We start from the raw sequence: 26,499 nt of genomic DNA on the forward strand, positions 1-26,499 counted from the left end.
GAAAGCATTAAGTAAACTTTTTGAAAATATTTTACATTTGTTTGTAAAATTTTAAGCACAGTGCAAAAAATGAAAAGTAATCATCAACTAATACGGGACGGAGTAACACATTGACTTGCTTATTAATCACTCATCCACAACACATGATTAAATGCCTTTCTGACTCATGGCATCTTCTCTCATTCAATGTGATTTACTCACTTATACATCAGTATAGTCTTAGGGGTAAAACTTCTATGCAAAAGGAATGGCTATATTAGAGCTCACCAAATAGTTTTAGCTTTGTAAAATAATTTTTACGCTATCAAAAATTATTAGTAATTTTAAACATGTTATGACAAATTAAGGTATAATAGTGTATAAACTTTTTATCGATGAACATAAGTTAAATCGTGTGCGTTTAAGTACCCTAGCTTTACCGACAAGATTTAAGAAAATTAACGAAGGTTCAGAAAGTCAAAAACAACACCTAATTGCTCGGTGCAGTTTTCATTATGTGGTGATGATAGAACTACTAATTATTAATGGATTGCGATAGATCCATGATGTGACTTCATCAATCATGCATCATTTATCTATGTTGAGGTCCATGGAAATGAAAGAGTTTCAAGGGTGAAAAAACTGTTTTCGATAGAGACAACAAAAAGGGAACATTGATAAACAACAAGAATTCATATAACTGACCTCAATTTAAATATTTGTAACTGAGGATTGATTTTTTCATATAGAAGTCAGGTTTACACAAAAAAAATGAACCCAAAATACAAACAATTGAAGCAGCTCTTAAAAGAGTACTGGGGGAGGGTTCATTATTTACCTGGCTACTTAATACATATGCAAGTTTCAAAGTTACATGGAATATACACTTTATGTTCTTGCAAATATCAGAGTTTAGGTCTGCTCTGGCTATATATAAAGTAAAGTACTTAAATAAAACCTATGGAGTCCAAATCCTAACAAGTAGTACCAACTAATTAAAATAACCCCAAACTGTGCTATGTTGTTTTGAAGAAATATTTACTACTCCCTACGTTTCAATTTATCCGTCTTACTTATTTTTTCTTAAACTTCATGCCTATTCAAATTAAGGCAGATAAATTGAAACGGAGGGAGTACTAGTAAACTATATTTCTCTTTGTTTTCTTCAAAACAAATCAGTAGTTTCAGCTAAGGTCATTCCCATTCCCATTCCCATTCCCATTCCAATTCCCATTAACTGATCTTCTTGTTCAGCTTGTGCATTAGCATCATCAAGCAGCCATTTCTCCAGCATAGTCAAAGGCACTTGTTGTGTCTCCATATTTTGCTTACTCTCCACTTGAAAATTCCCATTTTCTGGCTTGAAATCAGGCAAATTTGGCTTGCTTTCAACTTGAAAAATCCCAGAATTATTATTATTATTATTATTATGATTCTCAGGTGTACTGAAATTACCTCCCTCATCGACCGATACGGATTGCGAAACATCCGAATTATTAGATGAATTAAAGCTAAAGAGAGAGTCCAAACCTTGTCCAGGAGTAACATTTACCGTTCCTTCACTAGGGCTAGAACTTGAAACTGCACCGATTGATAAATTGTTGTTCAAGGATGACATTTGTGTAATTTTCGAGCTACTTGACGAGGTCGATTTGGGTGAATTTTTCATCCAATTTTGAAGCAACTTAGCAATGTTTTCAGCACTTGAAGCATAGGTTGTAGATGTTTGAACTGATGATGGTTGTTGTTCCTGATCATGAGGAGGGGGATTATTACTATTATTGTTGTTATTTGGAGTAGTATCAAGTGATAAAGCATCACAAAGAGCTTGTTTAGCAGTGTGAATGTCTGTTTGAAGCCTCCTTTCCCATTGTCCTTTTGAGATTTTTGATTGAGATGATGATGATGATGCTGAAGTTCCCTCTTGATTATCATCATGCCCTTCAACCTTCTTATTATTATTAAGCTTCTTTTTCAAATGAGTGTTCCAGTAATTCTTGATATCATTGTCTGTTCTTTGCGGAAGGTATGAAGCTATGGCTGCCCATCTACACCCAAAAAAAAACATAAATCTTAGTTTCAATATAAGAATTTAAGATCTTACCCCAAGAACAACAAAATTAAATATAAACACCACCTAAAATAGAAATCAGCGAGGAACAAATTTTGCAGCTAAACAAAAAATCTCATTAATGATTCTATTTAGCAATGAGTTATCAAAAAATATATATTAGCAGTGAGCAATTTAACAACGGATCAAAAAAACAACAACATAAATTCATAACTAATTTCAAATTTTCATGTTAGAAAGAAAAAAGTTCCGATTTAGTCGTGGAAAGTGAATAAACACGTGTGACACTTAACTCAATATTTTTATGTCAATTCCCCTTTTGTGCCTAAAAAAATGAGATTTTTGCCGAATTTGAGTTTGCTTCACTAATAAGTATAAAACTAATAAAAAAAATTTGGATCTAGCCCTAAAAAAAGAAAAAAAAAACTATTTTTAAGGTTTATTTTTTTTTTAGTACCGATTGCCAAGAAGAGCTTGAAGGTGGATGATCATTTTTTCTTCATGTTCAGTGAAGTTCCCACGTTTGATCCCCGGCCTGAGATAATTAGTCCATCGGAGTCTACAACTTTTGCTGCATCTTAGCAAACCTGAAAAAAATGATCAAATTAATTGATTATTCAAGAAGATATGTTATGGAGCTGCAAAAAAATTAATTACACATATTTAATGTTTCCAACCTACCCAAAAGAAAAGCAAAAAAAAAGAAAAAAAAAAGTACCAGTATTAGTTGGAATATTTCTCCAGTTTCCAGGACCATGTTCTTGAATGTATGAAACCAAAATGATATCTTCTTCTGGTGTCCATGGTCCTTTTTTCACCCCAGTTTTTTCACAACAAGGTGGCCTTCCCATTTCTAAAATCAAAACAAACAAATCTTCTTTGATTTAATTCAACAAAAAAAAAGGACTTTGATTTTCTTGAATTGTTTTTTTTTTTCTCTAGCTATGTTTATAGGACATAAGTGAAACAACTTGTATGAAGAAATATTTAAGACAAGGGTCTAAACAAGAGAGGGGTCCTTGTCTATATATAATAAAAAATGTGTTGTTACACTAGCTGATGAAGAGAAGGGTAAAAGTGGCTAAACTTTAAATAGTCAAAACTGGACAGCACTAAGCATTTACTCTTTCGCTTGTGAAAAAAAAGAAGAAAAAAAGTCAAGCTGTTTATTTATCTTTTTCTTATTCACTAAACCACGTGGCAATCATCCTAATTGACGATATTTATGACGCATTATTAACAAATTTAAATGAAGTTCATTTTTGTTACAAATATTTATCTTGTATGTACTCTATATTGGTTCATTTTTTACTTCTCCATTTTATATTTTTACACTTAAGAAATAATAATTGATATAAATATATTCATATTTATTTACAGTATAATCTTAGATTTAGGAAATAATTTGAGGAATAAGTAATTATTAGTAATAGTAAAATATGAAAACAAATATTATTTTTTTTTGATATGTTAGAAGTGAAAGGATGATGCATATTGCAGTGCATACCAAGTGAATTTTTTCCAATACAATTAATGGATTGTAAGAACATTAATAATGTAAAATTTCATTTATATTGTTAGTGAAATTAAAATCAGACAAACAAATTAAAACGAATTGAGATGGATATTAAAGAAGTGTTCAATTATAATTTTGACATATCTATATATCAATAGAAATTAAGAGTCACGTGGTGTTTAAAGTCTAAAAAGAGAAAAAACGAAACAAGATAAAAAGTATTCACGGTTATTGTTTAGTAATTTCAACGTGATTAGGACAATACATGCATATTAAATTGGACCAGAAAAATGTTAAAGCGATGAATATTTTGGCAGCCAATTAGGATATTCATGTACTCTTCTTAGTTGTTACATAAAAATGTCACTTCAATTAAAAAAAGGACCACTTAAGATCATTGGCAAATTTAATTATCAACTTTGTTAGATTAGGTTAATAGAATTTAAGATGACTTTGAATTGTAGTGACTTCATTAGTCATCCTTCAATAATAAATAAACCTAAATCGTCCTATTATTATTGATCGGACTTGCAATTAACTATTAATCAACTTTTTTTTGCTTATATAAATCAGGAAAGATACCTGAAGTCTAACTTGTACCTCAGAATTAATCCTTGACAATGTGAGGATGAGTTGTATAAACATTTAATTTCTAGCTACATTTGCTTCTTGTAATAATTTCTAGGTCCATTATTTAAAAAAAAATAGACACTTCGATTAATGGTAAGATTAGCACTTGACCTATGCAAATTCAATCAATTTAAAATGTGGGCTAATTTATGTCAAGTATGTATTTCAAATTCATTCATCAGAAATCTTATCAAAACATTTACTTATTTCTTTTATTTTGTTTGATATGTTATATATATAGCTATAGTAAATTGAAGAAGGAATTTTTATTTTTTTTGTTAGTTTTGTTTGGTAATTAAGAAATGGAACAAAAAAAAATTAAAACTATTAAGAATTGAATGATTGAATTATGATATATGGTTTAGCATATCTTAATCTATTCAGCTCATCTCAACCCAACTAGTTTTGTAAAATTGGGCTAGAACATTTACGGAAGGAAAAATTAGCTTAAATAGCAAAATTGTAGTTGCTATATGTATATATAATTAGTGCATTATATAAAAATAATTTATCAAGCGGTTAAATATGTAACTTCCTCATTATTAAATCACTAGCTACTAGGAAAAAAAGATTTTCATATATATCGGAGATCAGTGAGTAATTCGTGCTATAGAAAATGATTTTTCTATTCATATTCAACTGAATCAGCTCATTGGAAAAATACATAATGAAAAAGAGATTCTCACTAAAATAGTGGGAAACTTTCTAATTTTTCATATGAAAACATATATCAAAACTTTGATCGAAATTGCTGTAACAATCCAAAAATTTGGGCAGGACCTTTTACCCTCCTGCACTATTTAATAGTGTATTTTAAAGGTATATATGTGCCCACGTGGACATCATAAATATTGAATCATTATAAATAGTAACTTGTCCACGTGGGCACATATATACCTTAAAAATACACAATCAAAAAGTGCAGAAGGGTAAAAGGTCCTGCCCAAAGTTTGGGATTGTTACATCAATTTCTGTCAAAGTTTGGATATATTTCAAATCCTTTTCCACCGATTCAATCAAAATATATGTGATAATACATTTTTCAGTAGATAAATAGTGATCTTTAGTAGTGAATCAACAGATTCATTTTAATCTGTCTTTTTTTTTTTTTTTTTTTTTTACCGTGGTTTTCGGGCGTCGCTTTGCGAACCCGACTAGCTGTACCCACCGGGTCCCGCTGTTTCAAGGCGGGTCCACCACGTTAGTTCCACGGGGCCCTGGAGACGCGGCCGGTTTGTAATGCCTCCAGTGGCCCTGCTGGGGCTCGAACCGGCGACCTGAAGGACTTTGTCCCAGGCCTTTACCAGCTGAGCTACCCCTCAGGGTTATTTTAATCTGTCTAAATTCAGTCCAAACCGATCATTTAAACTATCCGTGAGTTGATTTCCTTCTCTAAATATAAATATATTGAGTAGGCATGGCGCAAGCAACCTCTTGCAAAATATGTTAGTGAATAGTCCTATTTACTTATAATCACTTATACAAATAACAAAAATGTTGGTGAATCGGTGCAAGCAACCTCATCTCCATAACCCTTGGCAAGGTAGTTGGGGAGAAGAGGGAAAGACCAAAATGGTTTTAATTTACAAAAAATGGATAAGTTTTATAAATGAAGAGGAAAAGAAAAAGTCAAAGAAGAAAATTGTTTAGCAAAAATTGAATATGTTAAAGTATAAGACAAATTTAAACAGCTAAAAGTCTACTAATAATCCCTTTTTGTTCTTATAGTTGATGTGTGAATAAGTGAAAGAGTAGTGAAGAGTTGGACTTGCTGTGGTGGGTCACATTTGACCCGGACCTGGTATGTTGCATACTTTTCATGTCATGGGTCAAAATTTAATATATAGTATTTTCTTTTTCTTCTCCTTTATGAGATAAAATAGACACATAGTATAACATAGATCGATAATTTTTATTGAAAGAGAAACTAATATTTAGTATATGGAAAATGTTGAATTTATTCTTTTACGTACTTTGTGAAAAGGTCTAGAATTACCCTTTATTTAATAGTAGGGGATGGGAAGAAATTAAACAAAAATTAGGAGGGGCATTTTCTTTTAGGAACATATATAATTCGTTCGTTTGTAATTTACATTGGTTATAAAAAAATACATATAATTTGTTTGTAATTGAGTTCATTTGATTAGTTACTTTTGGCTAAAAATGTTATTGTACTTGCAATAATGTAAGTTTGATATAATGATGTAAAATTTGAGTGTTCAAGATAGAGTAGGTTAATTTTCTACTAATACTCGGTTAAATTTAACCTCTACATTATATTGTTAAAAATAAGCGCAATTTTCACTAGTTTTTCTATTTTTAGCTACATTTGGAAGAATGTGATAAATTTTAATCACTCTTAAGTTAATTTATTTTGACAAGAATTAGGTGAGACGTAACGCCAAAGTAATTATTTGGTCAAGTAGCTTTACTCTATGAGCATATGAGAGTTACAATCTATGGGATTCAATTTTCCCTTTTCAAACTTTGGAATTAATTTTTTTTGGAGTTTAGAGTGGAGAAAGAAGACTAGTTTTCTTTTCATTATTTCTTGTAACTATAGAAAACCTGAAAGAATCCTTCCAAAAATTGAAAGTCAATAAGTCAATATATTCACACTGTACTTTGCATATGATGAGTTCATCTATTGGAGATTTCTCGATAAGTATCCAGTTTTGAGTCAATAATTTTTAAAAGAAGTCGTGATAAAGGATTTAATTTATATATATATATATCACTTCGATTGAATATGTTTAACCGTAACGCATTATGATTTATGACCATGCTAGCGTCATTTTCTTACCACATGACCTCAAAAGAAACTAGCTATTTCTCCACTTTGGATTGTCCATAATTCTTGAGAAACACTGATATTATTCTCTATTAATTAATATCCAAAAATTTTGCAAATACTTTTTTTACTAAGACTGAGAAATTAATATAATAATGAGTAAAATATGACGTTTTTCTTGTCATTATATTATATATTCATAAATAAATAAATAGGAAGATAGTAGAAGAAACAAATGACATATCAAGAAGTACTCATCCGTTACAATTGGACCTGTCTTGTACGTTCACACTTGTATAAAATTTATTTATGTTGATTCTTGTTTTGTACAACTAAATCTTCAATTCAACGGAATAGATGTATTTTTATTACTCTCTTTGTTCTAATTTGTGTGATTTTTTTTCATAATTAATAAGACATTTTCACATAAAATTTGCGCATGACTTTACAGCTTGGTCTAGTTAACTTAAGAAGATCGACAGAAACAAACATATAGTTTAGGCATTCCGTTTTGACTGGTTCTTCATTTGCTTATTAATATTATTTTATGTATAAATAGTCAAATACCAAGATTTATTTATTGGCTTGGAATGATTAATTCAATGGATGTGGACTCACTAGGTTACTGACTTACGTACTAGGTTACTGACTTACGTATACCCTAGCGTCAACAAGTCAACCTCCACATAAAATGAAGTTTTATACGTATAGATATACGAAAAATTCCTGTATGGAGTATATGTAGCAATTAGTGGTGGCAAATGGACAAGTTTGGACAAATTCGAGTAGGTTGAAAATGAGTAATAATTCAATCCACGTATATTTCATATGGATGAAAGTGGATTGGGTAGATAGAAGACATGTTGATCCATATTTTTATGAGTAAATTAATGCCGTATCTAAATAATACTTTAACTTTTGTTTTGGATGATGAATGTTTGAAAATATTTCATTTAGTTTTAATTGTATCTTAAAAGTCATAAAAAATAAGTTTTCCTAATGCAGTGAGTATTGAGCGTGACCATCAAAAGATGTGGTGAAACGGATGAAGTTGCTCTTTCTTTAACCAGATGTCTCAATTTACTATGGAAGATACCTGTGTAATTATGAAGGTCAATATAATGTCCTATCTCTAATTTATATAAATGTATGTATGTAACTAATTAAGGTGATAAACTCACTTTATAAGCATATATATATTCCCTTAATTATAAAATTTGATGATTTGTATGAAGACAAAAGAAAAGAATAACAAATTACATACATACTTTTTATCAAGTGTGAATTGAGAGTTTCTTTGAGGAACTCGTTTTGGCGGTATGCACCAAATTTTGCCTCTTTTTTCAACATAAGATATTGACTTAAACAGAGGAAAGAAACAAATTATATGACACTAGCTGATGGAATATACTGGGGATTACAAGCTCTTCTATAAACATGAAATATGTATACAAACACTTAAATTGATTATATGATTATGAAAGTATAAAAAAAATTTACACTATTAATAAATGTAATTACTAATTCAGCAAATTATTACTCATTTTCCGATGATAGCACATTTTCTATAAATATTACATATTTTGTAATATATAGGTCAACAAAATTCAATGATGTAAACGTTTGTGTATAGAACTTAAAGCATTTTCTATAAATCAAATGTAATTTAATTAACCCCCTCTCTCTCTCTATATATATATATAAAACCCCTGGTAGTGATAAACATAATTAATGTAACTCAGTCAAATAAGAATATTCAGAGGTGAGAAATTTAAAAAATACTGATTCAGCAAATTTCATTCTAAAAGGTTGTATATATATATATATATATATTGCATGCGTGTGTATGATATCTTTTCCTGCTGTTGTCTTCTCATAACAAGTCTCGAGAAAACGTAATGAATTGAGGCACAAAAACTAATATTGATGATGAAAAGGGGAAGTTCGAATTGATTTGAGTTGAAAACGAAAAATTAAAATGAATTGATTTGTACGTGGAGTAATTATTTAATTATACAGATATCACATATATCATGCATGACACAACAAATGTCTATACCATTTAGATTTTTTTACTACTAGTTATAGTTTTCGTAAGATTAATACTCTATACTATTAGATATGTACTGTACGATAAAAACATATAATTATCTAGCTACTGTTTTGGTCTATTAGTTGTATGTATTGATCAAAGACGGTTTCGATTTTTATGACAAGTCAAAGAAACTGTCACTTGGACAAAATATTTGACGGGGTAAACAATTTATAGTCCAAATGCAAGCAAATTTAAGTCAATGAATATGAAATGTCATTGCTATTGAGTGACAAGGATTGAGAATGAGTAAAATTAATGTAATTTTTCAATTGCATATACATGTGATTGAGAATCAAAGATAATAATTAGTACATCTCAACCTTATGGCTTATATCTAATAGTGTCATTATCTCTTACAGTAAGATTGACCATGCAATTCTTAAAACCACTCATCTGAATAAAGCACTCCTTTAATTTCCTTGCTTAATTTTTTTTAAAAAAAAATTTGACCTTCTTTTTAGGGGTTGGGATATAGGGAAAAAAAGGAGAAGAGTTTAATAAACCTACCTTTGATGCAATGTGAGCTATTTCAAAACTGGCACATAATGCTCTATAGTGAGCTCGCACTCGGACATATCAAAGTTGATTATTGAATGCGAGTTTACTATAGTTTAAAAATGAAAGATTTGTACAAATATTGTCTTTTAAGTTCCACAATTTAATTTTCTCTTATTTAGTAAGGTCTCTTTGTAAAAATACAATCACAATCAATAATAGATATTGCAATTCTAATGAATTGTTAGGAATTCAAATTAATGTGCAATACTTTGTCACCAATTTCCTGGATTTGTCGCCAAATCTCGATGAATAAAATTAAGGGAAAATTACATAAATATATAACTCAAGGTATTATAATCTCTAAAATTTTCTACCGTTTAAAAAATTATAAAAAGTTCCTCTCGGATACATCCTTGTCCCTATTGGCTACAATCATATCCCCTCTTGGATACATCCATCCCCTCTCAGATACACTCATATCCCCTCTTTGATACATCCCTTTCACTAAGTAATGTATCGTTTGCAATGAATCGGACAACCAAGAAATGTATCGGAGAGCAATGGAAAATCTGAGATATTTGTAATTAGGAAAACTTCCAGAATATGATGTAATTAGGACCCAAATGCATGAGATTTTTGTGCTTTTTCCAAAGTTAAACACTACTACTCCTCTGTTCCTATTTATATGTCGTCCTTACTAAAAATACATGGTCTTTGATATTTTTTATTTCACAAAATCAATGCATAAATGACATTATTTTTCCTATTTTACCGTTGAGAGTTATTAGGCTTGAAAATATGTATTTGACCAACATAGAAAAACTAAACAACAATTCATATCTATTGGTCAAATTAATTAATCAAAATAAATTATTAATTCATGTTCACTGATTGAAAACTTGACTTTAAGAGAATACTAGATAGCAGTACAATGATAAACTTACCTAATTTTTTAAGGGACGTAAAATCTAAAATTGTTAAATAAGAAGAGAGGGAGTACTTCTTAAGAAGGTCAACCCCATGGAATTTCTTGAGTTGCATCTCAAAAGTCAACGAATTTCTAGGCCACGCACAGAGCCCAATGGGCCCAATATAATAAGCAAACCGCGTGCTCACTATTTGAGCACCTAAGAAAGAAATGATTGTTATTGGGAAAAATCACCCCATATATCTATTTAAGGAGTAATATTATAAGGGCTTGTTTGGCCATGCGATATAGTATCATGATATGGAATTATGAGATAAAATTGAAGTTTTATTTGAATATGCGTTATGAAATTTTTGTGTTGTATATTTTCTCATAAACATAAGAATCTCATAAGTTGTAAAACTATTAAAATAACCCCAATTATTTATTCAATCTTATCAAATAAACAAAAAATTATAAAATTGCATAATAAATTATCACAAAGCTATTTGTTCTCCACTTAAGTAATTGTTTCATCTAACTTTAGTTTAATAAAAAAAAATGAACATAAATTGTAGTGTACTAGTCTTTAATATAATCCTCCTACATAGTATGTACAATTTCCTCACGTTGAACTTGCATTTCTCGATCATGTGGCCGACAGGACGAACCAACATTGTTACTTTGAGCAATTTGTTGGTCAATATCATGCGCAACTTTATTGACCAACCTAACTTTCATATCAATTTATTAGAGTAAATGAAGAGAAGGCATTTCACTCCATGTTCAAATAGATGTAACTATGGTTGTAATAAATACAAACGGTAGAAGTAATAAATTAAGTGTTGGAGTAAATGAACAGAACAAATTTACTGCTCAACAATTGGTTGGCGTGAGTTAAAGTAACTATATGTTGGTGAGAATAATAAATTTTATATCGGTGAGAATAATAAACTTTATAAAGTAAGGATGTGATTATAAATTTTATTTACATATGAAATAAATGGATATAAATGTGAGGTTGTTTTAACAAAATATAAACTCGTAGATCAATTTTTGTATTAAAATATCTCAAATCATGATATGGAATTCTCATATAATTCCATATCATGATTTTTGGAGAATATGGAATCACATCTCATATCATGAGATGGAATAGCGTAAATCGCATGTCCAAACGCTGATTCAATCTCACGATATCATATCGTGATATGGTATCGCATGGTCAAATGCCTACTAAGTTTTAGATATACTTTTAAAATATTACTACTTGTAACATTTTAATTGCAAGTTATAACAGATCATTTTTATTTATAATTCAATTATTTCCACTTCATTAAATAATTAGTCTTTTATAATTATATTTTAATTAATAGGTGAGATAAATAAAATTAATAAGAGAGAATCAATGGTAATTATCTATTACACTTTTAGGGATTTTTTTTACCTTTCACACATAATATTACACCTTTTTAGGGATTCTTTTACTGTTCACGTTCAACCTTTAATCAAATGGTAGATGTTTCTCTCTCACCATCATCGTTCTTTTTCTTTGTACATCCAAAAGAAGAAACAATAAATCTTTCTCTCTCATCATCTTCATTCTTCTTCTTTGTACACTCAAAAGAAGGACAAATCTTCTAAATAATACAAAGAATCAAGAGTTTAGGTTGACAAAAAAACATGTTGAAGAATAAAAAACATCAGCATACACTTAGAAAGGTCCTAGATTCGTTAGAAGGGGTTTTTAATGTTGAAATTAAGGCTTCATCTTTTAACATCTTGACTCAAACGCCGCTGACCAACGGGAATGCAAATTCGACGAACAAGTGTGTTGCCACTCCCAAGAAGAAACAAACCTCAGTAAATTTGTATATGATCAGATTGAGTATATTTTTGACATGAAATTAATATACTATGTAGTTGGTATGATTTTTTTTGTATTAATATGTTTGTGCATTGGCATGAAGTTTGTATAAATCTGGTATGACTTTTCCATAGTTGTATTTAAATTGTTTTTCGATTGAAGTTGGTGAAATGGGGATAAAAATTAATATGAATTTTATATGTATTTCTATCTTTTTGTGATTTTTTCTTCAATGTTGTTTCAATGATTGTGGTATGTACACATGTCTATTTGTTGAATATATTAGCAATGGAGTTTTTGATATGGGTCCCATTGATATCGATGCAAAGTACCATCGTCAAAGATACACCACAATCGTATGATAGTATGGAAGAAGCAGGAATGTTGATGGTGCAATTAGTGAGAGTGAAGTAACTGGAACTGTTGCTAGCAAATTTGATGGACCCTGCATAGCAAAAGAACATGCTCCAGATACTATCAATTATCCTATACCAAGACCACAAAAAACATATTTGAGATAGTTGATTGTAGCTTAGACTTTTAACTATTACATGTTTTTTAATTTTTAGATGATGTATATTTGTTTTTGCTACAGTTTTTTACAACAATATATATTATGCACTATTTTACATTATCAAATTTATTCTTCCTAGATTTATATCAGTTGGATATCAACTTCATACATTTTTATTTTTAGCCTTTGTCTTAAATTTTCAAGTCAGATACCAAGTGTATACAAATTGGATATCAACATTAGCCAGATTCATACTGGATTTTTTGTTTTGAAAAACACACCATAAACATAGTAATAATTAAAATATTTTGAGATTCCTTTTATAGGACAATTGTATACATGGTTACACATAAGTCTTCCAGATGGATATTCATTGGATACAATATTAACTAGTTTTAGGTTGGTAATTTGGTTGACATCTCAATTACATCTTAGTTTTTCTATTTTTTCAATTGGATACCAAATAGATACCAATTGGATACAACAATAACTAATTTTATGTTAGCTAATTTGGTTGAAATCTCAACTACGTCTTGTTTTTTCTATTTTCCTATGGGATATCAGTTGGATACCAATTAGAAATTACATTAACTAGTCTTAGGTTGGCTAATTCGTTTGAAATCTCAAGTATTATTTTTAAACTTTTTTTCAGTGGGACATCAGTTTTATATCAAGTGTATACCAATTGGATACAACATTAACTAGTTTATGTTGGCTAATTCGTTTGAAATATCAATTACATATTTTTTCAATCAGTGTACTTCAGTTGGATACCATTTCCATACTTAAATTTGACTTAATATTAACATCTATCCAAAGTTGCGATGTTATCGCATTTACTAGACCACTATACAGACTGGAAGATTCAAAGATAATCTCATCCATCTGAAAATTAACATATTTCCCTGTTTCATTAAAAGAAATAACAGTTAGTCTTACATATTACAAAGGAATAATAAATATGTTGTATTTATATTCACTTTTCATACCAAGATAATACAAATTTCATCCACAACTTCATTCTTTTCACACAATTTTATACACACTCGTCATTATTTATTCATACCAATATCATTCCAAACAGTCTACCAAAATTCATACCATAAAGCGCATTTCATAAAAAAATAACAGTCTGTCGTACATAATACAAATGAATAATAAATATGTTGTATTTATATTCAAATTTCATACCAACCTAATATAAATTTCATCCACAACTTCATAATTATCACACAAATTTATAGACACTCATCATTACTTAGTCACACCAATATCATTCCAAACAGTCTACCAGAATTCATACCATAAAACACATTTCATACATTTATTTTTTACACACATTTCATATATTTACAACGATAACATCATCACTATTTCATACACTGTCACGAAACAATATAATCAAATCATTCAAATATAAATACAAAATCGCCACATACATGGTGTTTACCATATACAAATTACAAAAATCAATTTACAAAAAGCTCATAACATCATTTATTCAATTTTCACATAAATTATTTTGTAATATGAAACAAACGAAGGTTCATACAAAAAAATCACAATTTAAATCTATTATACACAACCAACATTTGAAAATTTCATTTTCAGTTTCATTATTCTTAATTTTTTTTTACTGAAGTTGGAAAAAAATACAAATAATAAATCGCAATGAATACTAACCAGAGGGATCCCATCTATCACCATGTTTTATTAATATCGATAAGAATCTGACCATTACCACAAAATAAAGATTTTTGAACCAAGAATATTTTGAAATTAATCGTGAATGACAACAATCACTGGAAAAAAATTCGAGCGACTGAGAAACGTTTGAAAAAAGAAAAAAAAAATTTGATTTTTGAATTAATTTTAACTGATTGAGTAAAAAAGGGAAAATAAATTGACAGAAAAAAATTAGAGGGAGAGAGAAACGTTTGAAAAATAAATAAATATGATTTTTGATTTAATGATAATTAATTGAGTAAAAAAAAGAAACCAATATTCATATTTTGTTTTGAATCCCCTAAATTTATGGCATTATTAATTATCCTTAATGTTATCTGTTTTTTTATTTTTATGATATTTTATAAAATCATTTTTAGTATTATTTTAAAAATCTTTGTTTTAATAAAATGTTATAATCTGAATTTTTTTATTGTTACAACTTGAAAGTTTTATTCTACTGCTATAACTTGAAAATATTAGTCTAATAAATACTCCCTCCGTCTCATTTTATGTGGTACTTTTTGGATTTCGAGATTCAAACAAGTCTATCTTTGACCGTAAATTTTTCTTAGATCTTTTAAACATTTTGAATTATCGATTATTGTGACTTATAGAACTTTTTACGTAGTTTACAAATATATAAATTTCATTTCAAAAAAATTGAAGATTTCATGCGCAAATTCTCGATCAAACTTAAACTATTTGACTCTTGAAAAACAAAAAAGTATCACATAAATTGAGACAGAGAGAATATCATTTATAAAATTTTCACTTGTTATTGGTACACTTGGAGCCCACCAATCCGAAACCCGATAAGAGCTGTAAGATCAAAGATGGGCCTGGGTCCACTCCAAATCAAGAAGAAATTAAACTGGGCCTAGTTTCAGTCCGGGCAGCTTCAATCTGATCGACACGTGGCAGTGTGTGGGTCCACGTTTGAGCCATGTGATCTGGTGCAACGTGGACTACTGAACCACTTCCCGACAAATGATTAATGCGATGCCAAAGATGTCAAGAGTTGACAAACGTTAATAAGCATTAAATTGCTTTTTGGGGTGGTTAATAATAAGTCAAACCTCTGCCACCTTATTTATTCCACACAATTTCTCATTAGTGTCAATTTTGACATGGTCTCTACTCTCTACTGAGTTATATAGTTCTAGAAGATTATGTATACAATATACTTACGTATGATACAGAAAAAGAAGATATAATCACAAATATTGTCCAATTACAATTAATTCTTTTGATGAAAAGGCAATCAACGATGTTGAACTCGTAAAGAATGATACACATTAGTAACAAATTAGATTATAGTACAATATTCTTGATCTCTTTTTCATTAAAAAAATTTGTTGTGATCATTACATAACATTTGTTACTGTATCACCAAGAAAAAGTTACGTAGTTCTACTAAAATCATACAGACATGCAATATTTCCAAAATATTGTTGTGTTAATTGAACTAATAGGGTTTGATCGGAAAGTATTGTTGCTTCTATCATTAGTTCGATTTAATAATTTACGATTTTAGTATTATATTATAATCACCTTTTTCAATCACTTTCCCGATTAGGGTGTAGCTATCCTATAGTGAGGGTGTATTGGACACCCTTTGTCGAAATGTAATACTATATATATTAGTAAAATGATAAACGAAGTGATCAAATAATAAATTTTGGACACCCTTAACAGAACAAAGTGTTGTAACCCTGTGCTTTTAGATGTCTTGAAAGAGCCCTAAGTGCTCCTGTGTTTGAATCTTACTAGCAACAATTTTTTCCCTCTTTTTTGGACACCCTTTGTGAAATTTCTAGCTCCACCATTGCTCTCAATTATATGTGATTCATTAAATCTGACTGTAGCACCTACCTACATACTGTTTGGAAGAGATTTCAATTTGGGTACACAAAAAATGTTTGTTACATCATTTTCGTATCTTTGTCAATCTCAAGTATTTTCTTAAAATTTTATCACAAGTTACATCTCATATAACTATTATAGCATTAATTAGGCTGCTACCAAGACAAATAATCTTAAATTTGGTTGTGGCTGTGCTTTTGAGGATTATTGCAAATTGTAACGGTGCTGTTTTTCATTCATTAGCATGGATATATGGACATATATGTCAACCTCGGACGCCGCCCTTCCCTCTATAACGTACCCCATTTCAGTTGTACTTCTCAAGCATAAATTTTCACACTATTGAAAACTCAAAAGCCAATTACACGCGGGGGCGTAGCTAGGTGGGGTTCATGGGTTCGGACGAATAAGTAATTTTTCCATAGATCCTATATTTGTACTAGAAAATTAAGTAATACCTTGTGAACCCCTAACAAATCTGTTTGACAACTCAATGGTAAGGAAGAGGAAGGAAATTTAGAACCCCCAAACTCCTAATACCAGCTCCGCGTCTGAATTTACACGTAATTATTGTTGGAAAGTTATTGCTCACGTGAATACTCCCACTGTCCCTAATTACTTGTCCACTTTTGAATTGTCAAACCTATTAAGAAAATAATGATTGACATAGTAAATTTATCATTTTATCCCTACTAATTATGAAGTGGATGAATTAAAAACTTAAGATTTTCAAGAAATTCTATCTTTTTCAAAGTAATTAATTGAGGGTATTATACGTAAAAAAATTGTCCTTTCTTGATTTGTCAAAATGGACAAGTAATTAGGGACAACTAAAAAAAAGAAAAGTGGACAAGTAATTAGGGACAAAGGGAGTAATAAACAACACATACAAACATGCTAGAATATAGAAGTTGTGGTAGATCACATAGTCTCTAGTACTCTAGAAAGCTATACATGCAACCAGTGGCGGAGGGAGGATTTTCATCAAGGGGGTTCAAAAAAAATAAATTAATCACATAAATAATATCCACAAATAAATTAAACGGGTCAAATTGGATATAAACGGGTCGGATTAAACCTAAATTCCCAATCAGCGTTTTAATTTTTTGGAACTAAACATCATTTTCTGATTGCATTATTATATTTTTAAATAAATTAAAACGCCTAAAATATAAGCTGATAAAAGAAATGCCTCTGCCCGGATTCGAACACACGACCTCGCGTGCAGTAGAGTGAATTCCTGAACCCCCAACGCCACTGAGCTACGCCTTTGGTGTATGTTCAGGGGGTTCAGTACTATATATATACACATGTATTAAAAATTTAATCTAATATATATAGTGTAATTTTTCGACGAAGGGGGTTCGGATCCCCCTTCGTCCTACGTAAATCCGCCTCTGCATGCAACAATGAACGTACTTTGCTCATGAATTTGATTGAAGTCGAAGAGTCTTAAAGATTATTCTAGAAAATGAAAAGAGTTCAGTTTGCAAAACCTATTCATATTTAGCTTCAAAAATGATGTTGTTTGCAATAAATTTAAAAGTGATTTAGAAAATAAACTACAATCACAAGAAACATGATTATATTGATAAATAGTGCGGGTATACAATTCTGTTCCTCCCTTGATTCTTCTCTCATGATAAGATCTCTTCATGATTCGAGAGCCGTTAGTAGAATATTTCTCGAACTAAGATAATTTAAGTTTGATCTTTTTATGAATATTTCATGAATAATGTCTACGGATGTATACAAGTCTAATTCAGACTTATTTGAACATTATTCTTTCGATTTTCATTCTACTAAAGGTAATTTTTGAATGACCAGCTAAATGTGGGGAAAATAGTCCTATGAGTCACAAGAATATTTATCCTATTTTAGTGTTATTATTCCATTATTTAACGTAACAAGGAACATAAACTGACCAAATGAAGCAAATCGCCAGTCCAATATCATTTAGATGAACAAATAATATTGGCCCAAACAACCAATTGGGCTGGATTGGATTTCAGCCCAAAAGAGTAGCTCTAGCCCAAATATTTGTCAATCACAACCGTCCAAATATATTTCTTAGTAGCCGTCGGATCTAGGGCAAATTCTCGATTAGGGTTTTTAAGTTATATCTCAAAATCTCCACTCCCTCTTCCGTCCGTGCCTAAACCTAGTGAGAGAGAGAGACAGTGAGAGAGAGAGGTTCTAAAGATGGTGCAGAGACTCACTTACCGGAAGCGCCACAGCTATGCCACCAAATCCAACCAGCACCGCGTCGTCAAAACTCCTGGTACAAACAATCATATCTTTTCTGTAGTTTGATTTGTGCTTATTCATTCAATTTTAAGTATAAATTAGTATTGCTATGATATGGATTGAATAGATCAGAATGAATGTAGACGATCGATAGAGATCTTAGCTTGTTTGGGATTGAGTTGTGGCTGATGTAATATGATTGATTGATTGATTGAAATACAGGTGGGAAGTTGATTTATCAGACTACCAAGAAGAGGGCTAATGGTCCCAAGTGCCCTGTCACTGGAAAGAGGATTCAGGGGGTAATGCTCTCTTTCTTTGTTTGCATTTCGTGATTCAAATGCCTGAGCTTAATATTTGTTATTTTGATCAAAACTTTTAATGTTTTCTGTTGCCAGTGCTGTGCTTTGCATTAATGTTTTGATACCCTTAGTAATAGAATTGCATTCTGCTGCATTTTGTTCACTACACGTTTTTTGTGCTGTCTCACATTATTATGTATTCTCAGCAGCAATCATTAGACCACCCTTTTCCTTAATGGAGCTTCATTTTACAATTTGTGTCAGGAATTATTGTTGTTTCTGATGTATCATGTATTCAATTGGATTTTGTTGTCTGAAATCTCAGTTGTGTAGTTATAATCAATAGATTTTGGTTGTTAGTTTTAATCAATACGTTATTTTTCATTTTTGAGAGTCGTTGTTTGATTTCTTTAGACAGTTTTCAACTTAGATTGAAGCTTAAACATTTCTTCTGCAGTAGTATGATCATGAGTGTTCAATCTAGGTGTGACATTTCATTTTTTCCACTATTAAGATAGTGTAGGCTTTAGTTGCTCAATTCTATTGTTCTTGTGCCCCTAAATGAGGTAGCTCTTAGCTCCTTCAAATTGTGCCACCAGATTTGGTAGAAATATGGTGTCATTATGTAATTTTAATATGCTTGAAGGAATAACAATTGTTCTTCATTAATCCATAAATAAGATTGCTATTCTTTTATCTAGAATTAAAGGAGACGAGTGCTAGATCCATCAGCAGGGCTTTAATATTTAATAGTTATCACTTGACTAGTGCCAACTTTGGCTTTTCTGCTGGCTTCTTTTCATAAATAGTTGCATGTGATGTTGGGTATTGCCTTAAACACGTCTCAGCAGGGCTTTAATATTTAATATTTATCACTTGACTAGTGCCGACTTTGGCTTTTCTGCTGGCTTCTTTTCATAAATAGTTGCATGTGATGTTGTGTATTGCCTTTAACACGTCTCAGCATTGCCAATGGATCTAGTACCCGTTCTCCTTGTGCGTGTTTATTTAATATCTTATGTTGTGGTAGTTAATTATTCAAGCATTTGGAGCAATTTTTTAATCTTTAAGCTTTGCTGTTTTGCAGATTCCTCACCTGAGACCAGCTGAGTACAAGAGGTCCAGGTTGTCTAGGAACAGGAGGACTGTGAACCGTGCCTATGGTGGAGTATTGTCTGGAGGAGCAGTGAGGGAGAGGTTTGTTCTCTTAAATGTTTGTTGGCTTGTCCATGTCTGTTATATGTCTCCTTAATTTTCTTTTGTATTTAACTTCAATAATTGAGTAATGCTTGGTTTGCAGGATTGTCCGAGCTTTCTTGGTGGAAGAGCAAAAAATTGTTAAGAAGGTTTTGAAGATCCAAAAAGCCAAAGAAAAGTTGGCATCTAAGAGTTAAGCAGAGAGATTAGAGGAACTTTCTTTTTATGTTTTGGTGAAATTTTGACATTCAAGTGTTTACTAGTTTTGTGCTACAAATTGACCTTGTTGCTACAACAATTTAAGGCAGTTTTTTGCTCTAGTTGATTATATTTTGACTCCATTGCCATTCTATATAAGTTTGAGGTGTTTGTCTAGTCTTAATTTTACCTCATATCACACAGGATTCATCTAGCTAGATGAATGTACTAAAATGTTTGTGGTTGGTCCTCAATCATTGATTGATGGAGGTGGAAGTCTGTGTCATGTTTGTTATTTTATTACTCATGGAGTTCACTAGGATCACTATATTCAAGTACTGTTACCATTTAAAAAAGGATCACCATACACACATTGCTTGTAACAGAGATACAAGTGAATCTTAAATTTACAAAGTGCACTTTTAATCTTTATTCCAGCTCCTCCAATCTCTCTTGCATTTCCTCATATGTTTTCTCTTGGGCTTCACTCTGCGAAAGAAATCGTATGAGGAAGTGCAAGAGAGATAAGAGGTGCATATACTAATTTCAAGGGTGGCCATTCGGATTGGATATGAAAATTTTGGTTAGAACAAACTACAATCCGAATAAGCTCGCATAAGGTTGAATTTTTTAATTTCAGTTTTAGATTAATCGGTCTGGATATAAAGGATATAAGTAAAGTAATTTGTACTGCATAAAGTATAAATACAAGAAAGAGCAAAGAATTTCCATGCCATGTATAACAAATTATAACCAATAAGTGCAGGGAACTTCTGTTTTGTTATAAAAATTCAAGCAGGGGTGCTAGGTATAATTAATCTAATATTCCTATTCGAGGAGAGTCGTTGTTCTTTTATTTATTTATGTAGTTTTTAACTATATAAATCTTACTTCAAAAATTCAAATAATCATATTTGAATTCATACAAACAAAATTATACTATCAGGGGTTAAACAAACATTCATAGATTATAAAGTAAATAACTAATTGAAATACACAATACATAGTGTGTAAAAAAAATAATTTAATTAGTTGAGACTTAATAGGAATCCCTAGTTCGCGGGAAATTTGGTTTGTTCTTGTTGTTTAAAGCGTAATAATCGATAGAGCAATTAGTAAACGGTCAATAACAAAATTCACTCCTCATCGTTGAAATCGTCGGATTTGGTTTTGTTCAATTCTCCCAAACTGCATTGGATTCCGTGCAAAAACAACTAATTAGTGTTATTTGTTTCACTTTAGGTCTTAACCAAAACAAACAACCACCCCATTATATCCATTCTTCACACAAACAATGATTTGATCTAATCGGAACTAACTGCAACATTGCTGCTTTTCTGATATCCAGTAAGATTTTTTTTTATGCATATATTTCATTTAAATTTGGATCACAGACCCTGTGTGAACATGAGATGCTTAGTGCATCAAACTGCTCTATATAAGTGTTAATTTTTGAACTTTGATGACCATGTACTGAGTGAATTACTAAATGCTTGTTGGTTCTTGTACGGAATTATATTTCCCTAGTAGTTTTTCAAGATCAATTTGTGTATTATTAGTTTTCAAAACCTTGAGTTATATGCTTTTGTTTGATGTGATTATGTCTAAGAGTTAAGTAACACATCATTAATGATTTTTTCCTTTCGAGTATAGTTCATTGAGAATCATTTTATATGCTTCAATGTTGCTTCCAATTAAGTAGTCTGAAATGTAAAGTTTCAATTCCAGGTTGATCATGGCAACGAAAGGAAATCCAGGGGATAACAGAAGTAAAAGCTCTTTACCATCATTACTTATCGTAGCTGCACTTTGTTGTTTCTTCTATGTTCTTGGAGTGTGGCAAAGAAGTGGTTTTGGGAAGGGAGACAGCATAGCACTTGAGATAACAAAGAAAGCGGAGGACTGCGGTATTCTTCCTAATTTGGAGTATGAAACTCACCATGGGAATCAAAGCACCTCATTCGATGATCCCAAGCAAGATGTCAAGGAGATTGAACCATGTGGCGAGCAATACATTGATTATACACCATGTCATGATCAAATGCGAGCAATGACATTTCCTCGAGAAAATATGAACTATAGGGAGAGACATTGTCCTCCAGATGAAGAGAAGCTGCATTGTCTTATTCCAGCCCCAAAAGGATATGTGACTCCTTTTTCATGGCCAAAGAGTCGTGACTATGTACCTTTTGCGAATGCACCACATAAGAGCTTAACAGTTGAGAAGGCAGTGCAAAATTGGGTTCAATATGAAGGAAATGTATTTAGATTTCCAGGTGGTGGAACACAGTTCCCCAATGGGGCAGATGCATATATTGATCAACTTGCTTCTGTTATACCGATTGAAAATGGTACTGTACGAACTGCATTGGATACCGGATGTGGGGTGAGTCAAAGCTTTCTACAATATTCTCCATTGCTTTATCTGTCTAGTAGTTTTACTCCTTTTGAATGATAACCTTACTAGTTAGAGTTCATGACGGTGAATGGTACTTTCTACAATTTTGCATTAATTCCTTGGTTCTCCAAAGTGGTGTTTGATTGCATAGTAGTTTTAAATTTGAATGTTTGTGATATCATAGGTTGCAAGTTGGGGTGCATACCTTTTCAAGAAGAATGTTCTAACCATGTCCTTCGCGCCCAGAGACTCGCATGAAGCTCAAGTTCAATTTGCTTTGGAAAGAGGTGTTCCAGCAGTTATTGGTGTACTTGGAACCATAAAATTGCCATATCCATCTAGAGCTTTTGATATGGCGCATTGTTCACGTTGTTTGATTCCTTGGGGTGCAAATGGTAAGGATCTGTAGTTTTGGAGATTTTTGTCCACTTGCAACTGCTAGCTCCTTCTCTTGCAATAGTTGTTGAAAAGCAGGATAACATAACTGGCTTACTGCTCCTTCCATCCTCTACTAATCTTTATAGAAATCATCACTAATCTTGACCGAAGTTGCCTTGTGCTCATGATATTCTCCTTATTAATCAATACACATTTTTAATTCTCATTTTGGTAATGTACCAAGTCGAATGAGCAAATTCAATGTGGAGTGTCTGCACTGGTATAGAGTTAGTACACAAATGCTGTTTCTGTTTGTTTCCTAACAAAATTCTACTTTCTTAACAGATGGATTGTACATGACGGAGGTAGACCGAGTGCTCAGACCAGGGGGCTACTGGGTACTTTCAGGTCCTCCCATCAACTGGCGAGTTAACTATCAAGCGTGGCAACGCCCCAAGGAAGAACTGGAGGAGGAACAGAGAAGGATTGAAGAAATGGCTGAACTTCTCTGCTGGGAAAAGAAGCATGAGAAAGGTGAGATTGCCATATGGAGAAAAAGAGTAAACAATGAGTACTGCAGGGAACGTGATTCTCGTGTAACTCTATGTGAATCCTCGAATGCAGCAAATGTCTGGTAAATTCTTGCACCTAATAATCTGTTATCTAATCAAGATTTCCGAATTTCAAATAGCCATAGTGAAGGAGATTGTCTTCTTTCTTCCTTCTTGTTCAGTCAATGCATATATAAAGTTTCAAGTACTTGCTTTGTAATTCTAGTTACTTCAATTCACAGAATATTTTGAGTTATGCAGCAATTTGATTACACACATTTATGTGAATGTTGCTTCTTGCTGCCATGTTCTGGTCTTATATCGACAAGCATGTTGAATACTACCTGGACTTGCTCTTTATGGTTTGAATGTTAAAAACAACAATGCCTCAGTCCCAAACAAGTTTCGGCTATGTGAATCCTCACTGGATCTTATTACTCCATTAAAACTCATCTTATGCCAATATTTATACATGCTCTGAATGTTCCATGCCAAACAATAATTTGATGTTCCCGTTTCAGTAACTGTGAAGAATTAATTAGTGAATACTGTTGAAACCACAAAGATATCCGGAGAATGATTGTTCTATGAACAACATAAAATTCTTTATAACATTGAATTGCATAACATTCATCCACCAACATTTTAAGGTTTATATGGTCTCTGTGAGTAATGATATTTGTTCATTTGAATAAGTTGATTGCCTTCATTACTTTATACTAAACCAATATCCTGGGGCTTCAGGTATAAGAAGATGGAGGCATGCGTAACTCCCTATCCTGAGACAACTAATTCAGATGAAGTTGCTGGTGGGGGACTTAAGCCGTTTCCAGATAGACTTAATACTGTTCCTCCGAGAATAGCAAGTGGATCTGTCCCTGGATTATCTGTTGATTCATTCAAGGAGGACAACAAGTTATGGAAAAAACACGTGAATTCTTATAAGAGAGTTAATAAGATCCTCGACAGTGGGAGGTATAGAAATATAATGGATATGAATGCTGGCCTTGGAAGTTTTGCTGCAGCACTTGAATCACCCAAGTTATGGGTCATGAATGTTGTGCCAACTATAGCTGAGCAAGACACTCTTGGAGTTGTATATGAACGAGGCTTGATCGGCATATATCATGACTGGTAAACTTTCTGAAACTATCTTTTTCATTGGACTCTAGCATCACTCCTACCTATTCTTTTCTTCTCTTATTGATGATGGACTGTAGAAAATGAACATGTGAAAAGTCTGATAATTCATTCAGGTTGATAGCTGAATTGCATATGAAAGATCTTGCAAAGCTTAAAGTATTTAGTTCGATCAGTAACTTTTCAATGCAAAACTAGTTCGGTTTGGATGTATGAATCCCGTACTACGCTCATTCCAACACTGATAAATAATTTGGCCTTCATAGCAAATTCAGGGTCCTCTAAAGCTGGATTTCAAGTAATATCAAATCATTTCAACTACATTCGAATACATTGTTTCCCTCCATATAATGTTGGTAACCTAAGTTTCGAATTTTAATATAGAGATTTTATATCACACCTTGAATTTTGTGATTGCTAAAATTGCAACTTTATGCACTGACCCTTCTCTTCCCTCATATGATTTGAATTTACTATCTTTCTGATGATGAAGTTTCTTATTTCATCTTCTTTTCAAATTTCATTCAGGTGTGAAGCCTTCTCTACGTATCCTCGGACATATGACCTTATTCATGCAAATAGAGTTTTCAGCTTATACAAAGACAAGTAAGTTCTATATACTAATTCATACATATGAAATATCTATATAGAAGGGAGATGATTGCCATATATTTTTGTTCCCTCTTTGAATCTAAGTCAATATCCACTCAGTATTTGTCACTGCTATTAGTTTCAGCGATGATAACAATAAGGAACGCTTAACCAATATGTGCTCCAAGTTAGATCTTATTAAAGTTGCTAATTGTGCCATATGTCAATGCAGATGTAGTGCTGAAGACATTCTGCTTGAGATGGATAGGATTCTGCGACCAGAAGGTGCAGTCATATTGCGAGACCATGTAGATGTCCTCACCCAGGTGAAAAGAATTGCAACTGGTATGAGGTGGAACATAAAAATGGTGGATCATGAGGATGGCCCTCTGATCCCTGAAAAGGTGCTATTTGCTGTCAGAAAATATTGGGTTGTAGGTGATAACAACTCAACTGTCTGAGATTGAATAGCATCGTCTAGGCAGCATTTTGGTAGATAATCGTAGGGCAGTCAATGCTGCAGTATTTGGTTCACCGGCGCCAGAGATATTATTCTCACCACTGGAACTCAGAACTGATGAATGAAGCAGAGAACTCTGATAAGTCTCATGGTAGCCATTTTTCATTTTCCATTTTTGGCGGTTGCAGAGCAGAAATATGAGTAGGTTATCATGGCTAGTTTAATTTCGTCTAGCGCTTTCTTCCTATCTTTTTTTATTATCATTTTAACACCATTGCAATTAATCTTTAGTTCATTCACAGTTGTACCATATCTTTACCAGCATTTCTTCTGTAATTCCAGCAGAGTAAATTGAGTTCTTATGGTAAAAGATCTAATCTCTTTTGATGTTATCGACTATTTTAAACTTTTTGTGCTTTCATCTTTCGTTTATTGATGACAAGACTAGAAATGGACCAAATGCAATTTTAGACTATGTTGCTCGGATTCTCCAAAAATGTTGTTGCACTGGTGTCGGATCCTCCAACAATACACTACTTGGAGGATCCTACATGCACCCGTCAACATTTTTGAAGAAT

At 31.8% G+C, this 26,499-nt stretch overlaps 3 protein-coding genes across 3 annotated transcripts; 2 read left to right on the plus strand and 1 right to left on the minus strand.

The window, feature by feature from the left end:
• Nucleotides 1-988: 988 nt before the first annotated feature.
• LOC125809664 (myb-related protein 306-like) lies at nt 989-3,003 on the minus strand. The gene is made up of 3 exons (XM_049489255.1): nt 2,769-3,003; nt 2,508-2,637; nt 989-2,027 (listed from the first exon to the last, which is right to left on the minus strand). Exons 1-3 carry the CDS (start codon nt 2,899-2,901, stop codon nt 1,145-1,147), a joined length of 1,146 nt encoding a protein of 381 aa, XP_049345212.1. The 5' UTR covers nt 2,902-3,003; the 3' UTR covers nt 989-1,144.
• Nucleotides 3,004-18,599: 15,596 nt separating this feature from the next.
• Nucleotides 18,600-20,533, plus strand: LOC125809722 (60S ribosomal protein L34). The gene is made up of 4 exons (XM_049489318.1): nt 18,600-18,740; nt 18,929-19,008; nt 20,096-20,205; nt 20,309-20,533. Exons 1-4 carry the CDS (start codon nt 18,662-18,664, stop codon nt 20,400-20,402), a joined length of 363 nt encoding a protein of 120 aa, XP_049345275.1. The 5' UTR covers nt 18,600-18,661; the 3' UTR covers nt 20,403-20,533.
• A 1,155-nt stretch (nt 20,534-21,688) lies between these two features.
• On the plus strand, nt 21,689-25,956 carry LOC125809679 (probable methyltransferase PMT2). The gene is made up of 7 exons (XM_049489272.1): nt 21,689-21,750; nt 22,132-22,789; nt 22,986-23,196; nt 23,525-23,813; nt 24,475-24,864; nt 25,399-25,476; nt 25,694-25,956. Exons 2-7 carry the CDS (start codon nt 22,139-22,141, stop codon nt 25,920-25,922), a joined length of 1,848 nt encoding a protein of 615 aa, XP_049345229.1. The 5' UTR covers nt 21,689-21,750; nt 22,132-22,138; the 3' UTR covers nt 25,923-25,956.
• Nucleotides 25,957-26,499: the final 543 nt, after the last annotated feature.

Source organism: Solanum verrucosum, unplaced genomic scaffold (genome assembly GCF_900185275.1).
Source record: "Solanum verrucosum unplaced genomic scaffold, falcon-dt-bn FXZP01000121.1, whole genome shotgun sequence".
NCBI classification, from domain to species: Eukaryota; Viridiplantae; Streptophyta; class Magnoliopsida; order Solanales; family Solanaceae; genus Solanum; species Solanum verrucosum.

Bases quoted from the DNA above. Each gene is read 5' to 3' on its own strand.
- LOC125809664 (XM_049489255.1), bottom strand. From the start codon at position 2,901: ATGGGAAGGCCACCTTGTTGTGAAAAAACTGGGGTGAAAAAAGGACCA. The intron at 2,638-2,768 runs GTACTTTTTTTT...CATTTTTTTCAG, and splicing joins AAATATTCCAACTAATACTG to GTTTGCTAAGATGCAGCAAA. The intron at 2,028-2,507 runs GTACTAAAAAAA...TTTTGGGTGTAG, and splicing joins CAAGCTCTTCTTGGCAATCG to ATGGGCAGCCATAGCTTCAT.
- LOC125809722 (XM_049489318.1), top strand. From the start codon at position 18,662: ATGGTGCAGAGACTCACTTACCGGAAGCGCCACAGCTATGCCACCAAA. The intron at 19,009-20,095 runs GTAATGCTCTCT...GCTGTTTTGCAG, and splicing joins CTGGAAAGAGGATTCAGGGG to ATTCCTCACCTGAGACCAGC. The intron at 20,206-20,308 runs GTTTGTTCTCTT...CTTGGTTTGCAG, and splicing joins GGAGGAGCAGTGAGGGAGAG to GATTGTCCGAGCTTTCTTGG.
- LOC125809679 (XM_049489272.1), top strand. From the start codon at position 22,139: ATGGCAACGAAAGGAAATCCAGGGGATAACAGAAGTAAAAGCTCTTTA. The intron at 23,814-24,474 runs GTAAATTCTTGC...CTGGGGCTTCAG, and splicing joins TCGAATGCAGCAAATGTCTG to GTATAAGAAGATGGAGGCAT. The intron at 24,865-25,398 runs GTAAACTTTCTG...AATTTCATTCAG, and splicing joins ATCGGCATATATCATGACTG to GTGTGAAGCCTTCTCTACGT.